This window comes from Sebastes fasciatus, chromosome 14 (assembly GCF_043250625.1).
Source record: "Sebastes fasciatus isolate fSebFas1 chromosome 14, fSebFas1.pri, whole genome shotgun sequence".
Classification (NCBI taxonomy): Eukaryota; Metazoa; Chordata; class Actinopteri; order Perciformes; family Sebastidae; genus Sebastes; species Sebastes fasciatus.
In genome coordinates, this window is record NC_133808.1 from 25,559,500 (window position 1) to 25,573,355 (window position 13,856).

The window sequence follows — 13,856 nt, forward strand, 5'->3', positions numbered from 1 at the left end:
TTTTGGGGCTCTGTTCAGTGAACACAGTACACATCTCAACTTTGCAAAAGGAGTGCGCACTGCAATATAATGGCAGCTAATACAGAGGTGATCCCAATTACCAAACACAGAGCTGGAGAGAATCCAGGATACCTGCTGTGCTTACCCTGTATTGAGAAGGCAGCCAACTCCACCGCTGTGTCGAACGGACATTCTAGCCTGAAAATACAGACGTGGTCAGAGTCAATGATCAATGAAGCTAACGCACTGCCCTAGGCCATTAAAAATTCCCCTATGATCTTCACTGAGGCCTGCTGATCTCTATAGTTATTCAGCCAAACAATCCAAAAAAAAGTTTCTTTGTAGTAAAACACACACAGTGCATTCCCAGTCCACTTATTGGCTACAGTTAATAATTCGGTAACACTTTATATGACACCCATGTCTATAATGCATTATAAACATACTTATAATGCACTATAATTTGCTTATAGCATTGTATAATCATAGTTATAAGCACTCATAAATATTCAAAATGATTTATAACAATAATCATAACACATTATAAAGAATTTTATCATTATCATTTTTTTGCAAGGATCAGGTGTATTATAATTCCCATTGTTGTAATACATTATACTATTTTATAATGCATTATAATCACTGTTATAATGCATTATAATGTGATTACAAGTTGCTATAAGTGGTCATTGGGTGCTTTAATAAAGTGAAACAAAGTTCACTAAATCTTTGCAAGAACCACACAAAACCTTGTAAAATTATATTTTACTTGACTTAAAGCAAACAATGATCACTTACTTATAACTATGATTATACAGTGCTATAAGCAGATTAAAAGACATTATAAGTATGATTATAATGCGTTATAGACATGGGCGTCATAGAAGGTGTTACCAATAATCCTGTAAGCTTCTTATAGTAACATGGCCGTGACTACCAACACAACAACTCATGCTTAAAGAGATAATAACTGATGAAGGCAGGAAGTACAGCATATGGTCTTGGTCAAGAGATTTAAAAGTTAGTTGTGTGAAATAAAAGTTAAATGAGAGGACAGCTGGGCTACTTTAATATGACAAATTAAATGCTGTACTCAACAATAACAACTGTTAAAGGGCCAGTGAAATGTTGACTTGGGCCAGTAGTGAGTGGCCAGTTTCTGTGTTTTTCACCCTGTGTGATAAGCTCTGAACAATCAGACTAGAAAAACACTCTGAATGTTTTGAACAAACATGGGAGCAGGTACCCTGAACTATAGAGTCAAACATTTACGGTTATGAGGTTGCTTCATTTTAAAAAAAAAGAAAACGTTTTTCAGGGATTTTCTAGTAGAGTAGATCAAGCTTGTTTGTTTTGAAAGGCTTCTACAACAATTATCTACTGGCAGCACCTAAAATGTTAACTGCCACCACCAGGTCTGTTTAATGTTATGGCAAGTTATCTATCTCTCCGTCTGCCTGGCTTTCTCACTGAACATTTATTTGGAGTACCATGACACCATGATAAAACAATCTGTGCATCATTCAGGTGGATGGCAGTTGAAAATTAAAATGCAGGAAGTTACTTACTTTCCACTGAGGATGTCTTGCTTTAACTGTAACACAAATAGGTATCTGAAAGAAAAACAAAACAATGCAGTTAAATATGGTGATGAAATGTGACTAAATACGGAATATTATATTTTATATAATCCATATATATTTTATGGAATATGATACAGAAACAACCATCTGTGCAAAACTGGCAGCATGAAACACCAAAGCAAATGACATTTTGTTTATGAATCAATGGATAAATATCCCAAAAAGTACTTGCTACAACGCTTTAAGAACCCTGCAGGAAACCTACATTTCTTATTTTCGTATATAAAAAGCGGCATTTCACTTCATTTTTATGTTTGAACACACACACGCATGCACGCACGCACGCACGCACGCACGCACGCACGCACGCACGCACGCACGCACGCACGCACGCACGCACGCACGCACGCACGCACGCAAATGGTTTGTGGCTTGACTCACCTGGTGAGCTCCTCGTGCAGGTTGTTCGGTTCTGAGGAGTAAAACTTAACTTTCAGGTGAAGGCAGTATGGTGGGCCGACTAAAGGACAGATCAAAATGACAGCTGAGTAAATATTATCAAGCTTAACAATCATATATCATGTGACAACAAAAATACCAGAGTGACATTTTGTTTTAGTAAACTTGTCTTAAAGAGCAGATGCACCACATTCACTTACACTCACACAAACATCACAAAAACATAACTTACACTTGTGTCTAATAATACAGAATTGTAAACAGAGCAGTTGTTTTCATAGGATGGTTTGATATATAGCAAGTAATTATGCATGACTGGGGAGAAGAGAAGTAATGGGTAGAGGGAGAGACTGTATACTTACTTTTCACTTGTTTTTTGATACTTTTTGTAACATCAAGCCAGTGCTGAAACAACATAAAGGTGATAATGATGTTAAAAACACAGCAGCTTCAACAATGTAGAGATGAGGTTAAGTTTAGTAAAAAATATACACCGATAGCAATTAGATATTACACATAGGGTGCTTTCACACCCACCAAGCGAATGGATTGTTGCATTTTAGTTCTGGTCCGGTTCCTATTCACACTGACTTTTTACAAACATGAAGTTATACAGACTGACAGGTAACTCACTTTTGACTTATTAATCAGCGAAAATACACGCCGACGTGCTTATACACATGGCCTTAAATACAGATCGCATCCTGAACAGATTTCACGATCAGCAGATTGATTTATTAATAGTTTAGCTTTTGAAATCATGCAAAAATCACATATCTGCTATCATAAAATCCTGCGGTTGGTTCATTGCTTTCACGCCACAAACAAACTGTACCAGAGTTCGCTTGGAAGCGGACCGAGACCGTTCGGTTGTTTGGTCTACACCAGGGTTTGATTGACAGCTTTCACACCAGCCCAAACAGACCGTACTAATCGGGCAAACGGACCTGAGTTTGTTTTAACCGAACCAAACAGGTTAGGTGTGAAAGTGACGTCTATTATACCTTCCTTTATTCAATTTACAAACATTAAATATTTAGATGTGCAACTAGAGGAATGAACAACAATTAAGTGGACAATTACGTTAATGAAATGTTGAATTCTGGGAGGTCCTTTGTCAAAATGCACAGACACACTAAAGTCAGTGTTCTGCTCTGTGCTGTAATTCTTCTTGGAAGTTTAGGCTCTATGAGGCATGAAAAATGTCAAGGAGAGGCGGTAGAAGTGGTGTTAGTGTGTGTGCATATGTTAGAGAGAGAGACGGAGAGAGATAACAGAGGAACTCACAGCCCTCTCTAGTCTCCTCTCCCCCACATTCCTTATCACAGCCCCCCTCTCTCTCTCCCTCTCTACTTCAGCTCTCTCTCCCACCCTTTTGCCTCTCTACCTCCACCCCTCTCCTCGGTGTACCTCCCTTCAGTTACATCCTCCCACCAGCTTTCCCTCCTTCCACGGCCTTCACAGAGCATCAGGGTGAAGGGACAGAGTTACTGGCAGACCAGTGACTTGAAAAAGTTTGTCTCAGGCAGACCACAGTCTGACTCCCAGAGCTGACAAGAGTCCCATAACCAATCCCCTTAGCCTGTTCACTGGCAGGGAAAGTCCCTGCCTAAAGCCTTCCTTCAAATGGGTGAGTCGTGATTTGGACTGAAATCTGAAGTCTGGCTGTGAGCAGCAGCTGAGAAGACTGCCTGAAATAACAGTACTGAACACATGGATAAAATACTGATTAGTTCAGTACAGTAAATATTGTGATTAATTACTAGCATCAACAATCGCAGGAAAAACATTCTTTGACAATATTTGTTTGTCAAAATGTTTCAACATTGTTGACAAGTCAATTTTATATGTTCATTAATTGTAGAAACAAAGAAATCTTGAAACGTGATCATACAAAACAAACCCAACTAAATAGGTAACCCACAGTATGGCAATGAAACAAAACATTAAAAAAAAGCTAACAGTTCAAAATGACACTGGATTATTGTGTAACGTGTATCTTCAGTCTTACCGGCACTTGTGCCGAGTCCATGAAGCGCAGTCCGAAGTAGTCTTTCTCTACGATGTCCAGATGGTACATGATCTGGTCAAACAGCTCCTCGCCTCTGGCTTTTTTCTGATCAGGGAAACACAAACAAACAAACAGAGGACTTAGATATCTGAGAGAAAAATTGCCTCACCTAGACTCATAAAACTAGTGATATTAAAAATAAATTTTCAGTGCGAATATTGGTACTCATGAGGACAGTCATTTTCCTTTTTTTGCACTATTTTTATTGTTTGTTTACAAGTTAAAGCAATTGGTCATTGGTTCTTTTTACATATATTTATAAAATATTTATAAACCTATTATTTCACTACTTGTGTACTTCACAGTCCTGTCTATTCTTTACCTTTATTTGTCTAGCTTTGTTGTCTTTGTTACAAGCTGTTATTTCTATTTCTGTATATCTACATTTTAGTACATCGAGAGAAATGAAAAAAAAATAAAATTCCTTTTATGTAGACAACAACCTCGCCAATAAAGGAGATTCTGTTTCTGATTTGTCTGAAGAAGTTCAAAAGAACAAATTTTTATTTCCCCCTCTGGCATAAAATAAATGTTTGGACCTCTTTTTTGCACCTCTCCAAAATATTGTTTTGAGCAGAGCTTTGTAGTGTACATGCTCTGATTTGTGTTTGTGTGGATTTGAATAGAGAGAGTTATGAGAAAATATTAACATGAGGTACTTGTGAAGTAAGTCTGAACAGGTGTGGCCCTCTCTGACAAGGCCGTACCAGTTACTGCCTGTGTTCTGCCTGGGACTGGGAGATCTCTCCCTCACATGTGCACTCCCTCTCACACACTCGCTCACACAGGCATCCAACTTCCAAACCCCACCATGAGGCACAGCGACAGGGCTGCCATGGTAACGGGGACTGAAGTGCCCCAGACGCCGAGGAGCTGAGGGAAGTGGGGTGGCTGGAAACATCATGTGATCATCTGGCTCTGTGGGCCCTTCACTATGTCAGGAAAAGCCGCTATTCAAGATCAGGCTGCTGCTGCTGCATTTTTTCCTTTTTTTAATCTGCAATTTCTGTAATGGCACTGAAATTATCTGTAATTTTAACCAAGAGTAGGACTGACTTTCTACTCTTTCCCATATTTTTTCTCACATATTTACAAAACATTTTCACCAGTCTTGATTTTCTCTCATGTTTTTATGAAAATCCAAAGGATGTTAGAACCACAGCATCCATGATTTATTGTTTCTTTGAGCCATCTTGTAAACAAAAATATCAACATCAAGTCCCCACACAGATGCAGGGTAACTAATCATGGCATTCATGTGACTGGCCCGTTAGTAGTCAAGTCCAAAAGGTTTCCCTTCAGTAAATTACTGGGGTGTAAGGAAGGTATTTTGTGCACTTGTTCACTATTGGTGATGTTCTCTTCGCATCAGGACTTTAGAATGTCTTTTCCATTTGCAGCACTAGTTTCATCACCAACTTTTAAGGTAAAATGTACAAAATATGTGCAAAATTTTACCCACAGAAACCAGGGACAAATCACAGCATATAAAAAAAGAAATATGGCAACATTACATGAGGAAATGAGAGGGTTCATGGGTGCTCTAAAGGTTTAGTAGAAAGTAGCAGCGAACACAGCTCCAAATCTTGAATAGTGTTGGGTGTGCGGTAGTTGCAAGGACAGAAAAAACAAATCACCTGCACTCACAGATAAAGGGTCTTTCTTTGTTTCTTGTGTCAGCTATAAGCCATCATCAGCGTGACTGTCACTGTGATTTGTTTCTTCTGTTCTAAAGGTTTCCCTGTGTGTCCTACACACACACACTCTCTCTCTCTCACACACACTAAAACACACCCCAAGAGAGCTCCTGGGCAGCTCAGGGGGGCTGGCCCCATGCTAGCTGGCATAGTTGACAAGGCATACCGCACCCCTACAGTACCCAGGGAAAGAGAGAGTACAAAGGACTCATTGTGTATGTGTGTGTGTGCCTGTTATACTGCCTGCAGTATTGTTGGGCTGTTTGCAGTCTTTCTGCCTGCCTGTGAGCATACAGCTCTGTCTCTCAGACACTGAGTGTTACAATGTTTAAGTTACAATTGAGGTATTTATCTGATGCGGCAATTTACAAGTCCATTAATCCAACCACCAAGCGTAGTAATGCATCCATTTTAAATGGCCAAAACACAATGTCTAGGACAGGTGGACGACTAGAGGACTTTAAGAAGGAAAACCATGTGGTTTGGATTATTTTACGCACTTGACTGTTCATTTATAGTATGGCTGTCCAAAATGGGAGTAATACTCCTTAAGCGATGATGTTCGGGGCCATGTTTACACTGCAAGAGAAAAGTTAAAGCGAGCTTCAACAGACAGCAACATCAACAGAATGACTTATTTTATGAAAAAATAAATAAAGCTTGCATGTGCTTAACTTTTTCTCTGAGCTTTAAATCTACAATGAGAGCAAAGGAGGATGGAGGAGGTGACAGAGTGGGTGGCTGTAGGGTGGGGAATGGGTGGAGAAAGATAAAGAGAGAAGACAAGGAAGTAAATAAATTCAATGGGAAGGAATGTGAATCATAAGGCTGTGTGGAATTATGTTTGGACATGGATGCTGCCAAACAAAGGTATCCCTAGGAGGCAACCCTTTGGATGGCCTTACATACTAGTGACACACACACACACAGCTGGAACGCCAGTAAAGCATGTGAATGAGCCCTATTCAGTTGTGGCATCTATTTACAACCACCTGAACATCTAAAAAGAAAAAAAAGAAAAACGGCACCATTTCGCAGGGGGTCCTCCAAATTTATGCCAGCTTGAGTTGACTTGACAACTGTTTAGCTGGCACCTGCCAATATGCAAACTATTAAATGTGTAACATAAATCTTGTTAACCCCAAAACAAACAATAACATTGAGAAAATATGTATGTATTTTGCAGAGCAATACAACATGAATCCGAACTACGACAAGGGAAACTATAATATTTTAATTGACAACCAAACTTTGTTAAACATTCACTCCTACTCCACAATCCCTGGAGTCTTTTACACCGTATGCTTAAGCAAAGAAAGATTGCTAGCAAAAGACAGTAATGTGCTAAGTTTAGCTTTTTTTCCTCAGAGTCTGGTTGACTAAATGATAAGCATGGCTGAAACACAGATAGTGGGAAGCTGCAATGTTTCCCTGCAAACCTGCTCAGCTTCCCTCTCTTCTGTCAGAGGATCTGTCTGTACTCTGTGCTGTTCCTCCAATAAACGTTCAGTTCCCCATCATATCTGAGCATTTAGGAACAGCTCAGACAGCATAGAACAACCACAACAACAAAAAAACACTCAACACTATCAAGGCCCCTCAAGGGTGAATATACACAAGTTACCTTGAATCAATTCTCTTAACTAATTAGACACAACGCTACTGGTTTAGCTCACATTTCCCCAGCAGGGATCTGCGGGAAGGAGGGAAATGCATTTTCATCTGGATCTTCTAAATTAGAGCAGAAATTAAAAGTCCTGAATTATTAATTCCACATTGTACTCACGCAAACTACAAATAAGTAAGGCCCTGATGACAAAATACTCACTGCTAAATTTTGCACCAATCTACTGTGCACACGAATCCCTTCTCCTCCAGTTTATCTCGAATGACTTATAAATGTCACTATTTTTGCAGACTTTATCTCTTTGGCCTAGATGTCAGGCAAACATCGGACTTTTGCAGAAGTCCAGGTCAGTCGTCTCCAACTCATGTTAACATGTTGTTTACCTGTGTCCATCTCAACAAATACCCGAACAGGCAGCCTGTGTTCTGGTGAGCTTGTACTGTTGTGCGTACCAAAACAACTGGTCCAAGACCGCTTGCAAGACGTGGTCTCGGACCGGTTGTTTTGGTCCGCACAAGAGTATGATGACTGCATTCACAACTGCGCAAACGAACCGCACAAGAGTTCAATTAAAATGGATTTAATGTTGGCTTATGAAAGCACTGTTAGGCTAGTGAAGTCAATGAACTCCATAAATGAAAAAGGAAATACAAACAAATCCCAACTAACAAGTAACACTGGTAAAACAGTCTTGTACAAATTCCAGTAATCACTTCTGTCCAAAAGAGAGAGGGAGAGAGAGAGAGAGAGAAACAGAGAGAGAGAAAGAGAAACAGTCGGAGCAGATAACATTCCACTAGAAGAAAGACTGAATAACCTCACTATGCACACAATGCTTAGCTCATAGGAAGGATTACATGTTAATGATTTGGCAGCTCTTACACTAAGACATGCTCAAAAATGTGTGACATCACATGTGATCAAGATAAGATTGAGTCATTTGGGACAGTTAGATACCAGACCGACTGGCCTCGATGGAATGCTGCAGGTTTGGCACATGCAATGCCAGCGGAAACAAAAAGTACCCAAAGAGCTGTGAGCCGAGGAGCAAAAATAAAGATCACATGAGGGAAAAACATCCATATATTCATGCCCTCAGTTCTAAAATGATGTGTAAAATGACACATGGTGTTATTCCCAGAAGAAGCTTAGTGTTTGTCTAAGAAAAGTCGATACAAAGAAACAAATAACATAAACATGAGAAAGAAGAAAAGGAGGGAAAAACAGGAGAAAAAAGACAGAAGAGAGAGTAAGAAGTGGGGGGAGTGGAGTTCTGCCAAAGAACATATATTGCCAAGAAGTGAAAGTCCATTGTTCATTCCATTGCAACATCAGCACCAGGCAGCAAAGCTACGCTTCCGCCATTTTGGACTGAAAGCGACTACCAGACACCAGTAAAACGTCTGCCTAAAAAATATCCATACAAAAGTATAACAAAATTATTTCTATTCTATTGTCATTTTCCACCAAAATGGCCTGTATTGAACAATAAAATATTATAAATTTAATAAGCGTTTTCAGTCCAAAATGGCAACAGCGGCTATTGTAAAAAAACAAAAACACTGGAGTTTCATCTCTTTGCTTCTATACTCTTTGGTTCTGCTCTGTGTCCACTTGGTGATGAGCCCTACATGTCATGTGATGCTGTCATGTGATTAAGTGTGTTCGCCCCAGAGAGGATCATGGTATTACAGGTGATCAGCAACACTACCACAACACGCACAAACACACACTATAGCTCAAAAGGACTGCTCTACTGACACATTCTTCTTGTGCAGCCACTAAAAGTTCTTCAGGGCTTCCAAAGTGCTGTTACTCTGAAGTTAAATGTGAATTCAAAAGTCCTTCCAAATGTTGTGACACCCTGCTTCTCACTACAATCAAGTAGAGAAGAATGCACAACCTCCACAATGATGCCTGGAGATTAACAAGCATCTGGGTGGTGATCACTGTTAACATCCACACTATGGCACAACCTGAAAGGCTCAAACTATAGCAACCCTCCTTACCGGCAGGTCAACGCTGACATCTGTCCCGTCCAGTAAAGATACGCGGCAGGTGATGATAGACTTTGCATCCCCAGCAGCAGGGATGTGCGTCACGGCACGCTGGGCCTCCCGTAACCGACTTTTCTCTGCATGTTTGCGGATGGAGCGTCGCCCCAGCGTCCTGCGCAGGAAACTCAGCATCATGGGGGAGAGGGAGGGTTACACTGCCACACCTGTAAGAGAAGAGAATAGATATATTAACACATATAAGAAATTAAACATGAGATGTAGTTTCACATATTTTTAGTGTGGATTGTTATAATGTCAGCTGGCTAGTTATCCACCATGAATACCTGACAAACTGCAAACTAACAGGTGCATATATATATATATATTAGGGCTGTCAAAGTTAGCGTGATAATAACGTGTTAATGCAAATTAGTTTTAACGCCACTATTTCTTTCACAAATTAATGCAACTTGCGATTTCGGAGGTTGTGGCAGGCTCGGTTTTAAAGCTAAAGGGAAGAGAAATCCATTGGTACCAACCATGTCATACTAGCTTGTCGCGAAAGAGGCTAAATGACGCTCCAAACTTGTGCCAAATTTTGGCGAGGAAGGGTTCCCTTGACCTCTGACCTCAAGTTATGTGAATCTAGGCCGAAGAGATAAAGTCTGCAAAAATAGTGACATTTATAAAGTCATTTGAGATAAACTGGAGGAGAAGGGATTCGTGTGCACAGTAGATTGGTGCCGAGTCAAAGTGAAAACACTTTTGACAGCAATATTTCAAAGTCTGCGATTCCCTGCATAGAAGTGGCAGCTCTCGAGACGAAAAAGCAAAAATTTGCTCCTTATCACATGTCCATCAGCAAATGCATTTTTTTATTTGGTTTGCTTTAATTTGTGCACTGTGAAACCAAACTGGACAACTCTCATACTAGCTTGTCGCGAAGGAGACTAAATAACGCTCGAAACTTGCGCAAAATTGCCAAGATATGTGAATGAAAATGGGTTCTATGGGTACCCACGAGCCTCCCCTTTACAGACATGCCCACTTTATGATAATCACATGCAGTTTGGGGCAAGTCATAGTCAAGTCAGCACACTGACACACTGACAGCTGTTGTTGCCTGATTTGAGCATATATTTTATGCTAAATGCAGTACCTGTGAGGGTTTATGGACAATATTTGTCATTGTTTTGTGTTGTAGATTGATTTCCAATAATAAATATAAACATATGTTTGCATAAAGCAACATATTTGTCCACTCCCATGTTGATAAGAGTATTAAATAATTGACAAATCCCCCTTTAAGGTACATTTTGAACAGATAAAAAACGTGTGAATATCTAATATTTGGGTCTAGACAAGGCAATTTGCTACTATTATTTGGTCTTAACATTTGGTAACTAAATAGATTGCCTAGCTACCACTTATGTCTGTAAACTGACTGGTGACGTCACAGGTGATAAACAAAGATAAATGGTGGCTAACCAAGATAGATATCTGTCATCTTCTAACAAGTCAAAAACTGGTCGTTAACTGAGCTAACGGTTTTCAGTGTCATAACGGTTACTATAATACAGCTAACGTTAACCTAACGAGGATAAAAACGCTTTATAGTTAAACATTTAATTACTTTTAACGTTACTGTGCAACTTAATTCGACGAATACAAGAAGCAAAGCAAGAATAAAGAAGATATTTGAGCTGGAGTTTACACATTTAGCTAGCTAAATTAATTTTAAAAAGTTGGCTGACCGTTAGTCGACCGTTAGTTAGTCGACCGTTAGTTAGCTGACCGTTAGTCGACGGTTAGTTAGCTGACCGTTAGTCGACTTCAAGGATGTAACCGTTAACCGTTAACATCATATATTTGCTATTTGTGGTTTCAGGTCATAAAAGAAACCGCTAACAAAAGTCTGAAATATAAAAGACAAGCTAAAAAACGTCTATAGTCTTTTTAAAATAATAATAATAAAGCAAAACATAAACATTTGATCCCTTTATCTTCACAACTGTGAGGCCTGAGGTAACGTTACTAGTGTAAGCAACAGGTGTGCGCTTGTTTTACAACACAAGCTCTAACCGTTAGTGAAGAATAGAACGGAATGCACGAGACTCCGACCACACCAGCGGGTCCCGTACAGTAAAACAAGCGCCGCCTTGTTGCTCAGAGAGACATACACTTGCTCCGCAGCCACTTGTTTGTGGATGTCTGCTGGAGGATATAAATGCATACTTACAAAGACCTCCTCGTATGAATTCACGGTGAAAGCATGTCCGCTTGCATCGTAGACGACTAAACAGCAGCCTCGTACGTTTCCATGGTTTGTAACTTGTTGTTTTTTTACCTCTGCGGGTGATTCTCTCTCCCAGGTCCCAACAAAAAGTAGGAGGCAAAGCTTCACTCCGGATGTGACGTCACGATAAATCCCTAACAAAAAGGTAATTAGCATATTTAAAGAGACACACCCTTTTTTAGTTTGAGCTGGAATGATTAGTTAAAGTTTGCTTTTTTGTATTTATTTTTTTACCTAAAATCAATTAAATTATTGTTGCCCTGGCAGATTATATTCAACATTTCAGATATGTTTTTTTTTTAATACAAGGCCAGATAAAACAAGCCTGCTAATCAATCAATTATACATTTTTATATACAAATAATCATACATTCATGAAATAATTGACATGCGGTTTAAAACTTCAAATATTAAGAAAATTGGCCTCCTCATTCATTTTCTGAATTTGAGCCATGCAGTGTGTTGTCACCATTAGACAGCAGCACCCCCTGCTGGTTAGATAAATGTGGTCAGAGACTAACAGACCTGTTTGACCTGTGGTTCATTTAGGGTTTAGAGGTCATTAAGCATTTAGGGCAGCACAGAAGCATTGGCAGGCATTGTGTAAGAGGAGTCTTTATGATGATATTGAATCCCTGCTAGGAAGTGGGACACTGCTTTCAACATTATCCTGACTTTCGCCAATTAATCTAAATTTTATTGAAATCGCAATATGGCCTACTGCAATTTTCAAATTGCAGGATGAGGAGGAAATCGCAATATTAGTTGAAGGTGAAATGTGTGTGAAAATACCGTTTTAAATTAAATATTGTAGTGCTGAGATGTCCCGGCCTACACATCAGATTCTACAGACTTAAGAAAACATCTATGTTTGGTACTTTGGTTCTTTGGTTGGTTTGTTTTTCAATGAAAATGAGTATAATGATCTAATATTGCAAAATATTTGCCAAAAATAAATCCCCAGAAATGATGCTTTATGGGTGCTACTGTACTGTATATACTATAAACAAGCCATATTTTTGTCTGAGTCAATTGTCAAGAACTGCCTGCAACGATATGGCATGATCACTAAAATGTATGTGGACAGCGTATATTAGGGCTGCAACTAACAATTATTTTCATTGTCAATTAATCTGTCGATTATTTTCTTGATGAATTGATTAGTTGTTTTGTTATAAAATGTCAGAAAATGGTGAAAAATGTCGATCAGTGTTTCCTTAAGCCCAAGATGACGTCCTCAAATGTCATGTTTTGTCCACAAGTCAAAGATATTCAGTTTACTGTCATAGAGGAGTAAATAAACCAGAACATATTCACATTTAAGAAGCTGGAATCAGAGAATTTCTACTTTAAAAAAAAAAAAAGACTAAAACCAATTAATCGATTATCAAAATAGTTGGCAATTAATTTAATAGTTGACAACTAATAGATTAATTGTTGCAGCTCTAGCGTATATGCTGTGCAGATACAGTGTTTCACCCCTTAACCCTGCAAAATGTCTAGTTATACTCCCTCAAAAATGTGCCTCTGTTCTGCCACACAATACTAATAATCTCATACTGTATGCTAGTATACATATAACCCAGCTGTGGTCTATACATTTAAGCAGGCCTTCTTGAACTATTATAAGACTGCATCACCTTTAAAAATGAGCACTGGTATACGTCAGAAAGTATGGCGACTGTTCCTTTGTGTGTTAAAACTGTTATCATTACAAGAAGTACAGTAGATGCATCTTTTTTCTGTTTTAGGGCTTTAGTGTTCAGTAATAGCTCCCATTGTGGCTCGATAATACCATTATAAAAGGAGATGGTTAGATCCAAAGTACCTTTTTTCTATCAGATCATCTGACATTATCATAAATCTTTAAGGTTGGCTTGTTTCAAGGCAGTGGGGAAGCCGTTTGTTTCACTAGAAAACCTACTTTCACAACTGAAAAACTATTTTCTTTTTACTCTTGAAAAGCCTTCTTCTGTCAGTGTGTTTGTTTTTTTCTTTGTTAAATCTCAAACATCAAAAATACAAAATAAGTGGTTCTGGTTGAGGTCTTCAGCGTCTCTTTCACCGGCTCGCTGCTCACTCTCTGTCATCGCCCAACCTCACTTTTACAGTGTGGAAAAGCCAGT

The 13,856-nt window shown here is 39.1% G+C and overlaps 1 protein-coding gene across 2 annotated transcripts in view; it reads right to left on the reverse strand.

The window, feature by feature from the left end:
• The window catches only part of epb41l5 (erythrocyte membrane protein band 4.1 like 5), a 38,591-nt gene extending 26,749 nt beyond the window's left edge, over positions 1–11,842 (reverse strand). For both annotated transcript variants that reach the window (XM_074657510.1, XM_074657509.1), the window contains exons 1-7: positions 11,674–11,842; positions 9,447–9,658; positions 4,054–4,158; positions 2,405–2,447; positions 2,025–2,103; positions 1,569–1,613; positions 146–198 (exon numbers count right to left, since the gene is read on the reverse strand). In XM_074657510.1, coding sequence (XP_074513611.1) covers positions 146–198; positions 1,569–1,613; positions 2,025–2,103; positions 2,405–2,447; positions 4,054–4,158; positions 9,447–9,629 — 508 coding nt within the window. In that variant the 5' untranslated portion in view covers positions 9,630–9,658; positions 11,674–11,842. The remainder of the gene's footprint in view (positions 1–145; positions 199–1,568; positions 1,614–2,024; positions 2,104–2,404; positions 2,448–4,053; positions 4,159–9,446; positions 9,659–11,673) is intronic.
• Between the last annotated feature and the right edge of the window lie 2,014 nt (positions 11,843–13,856).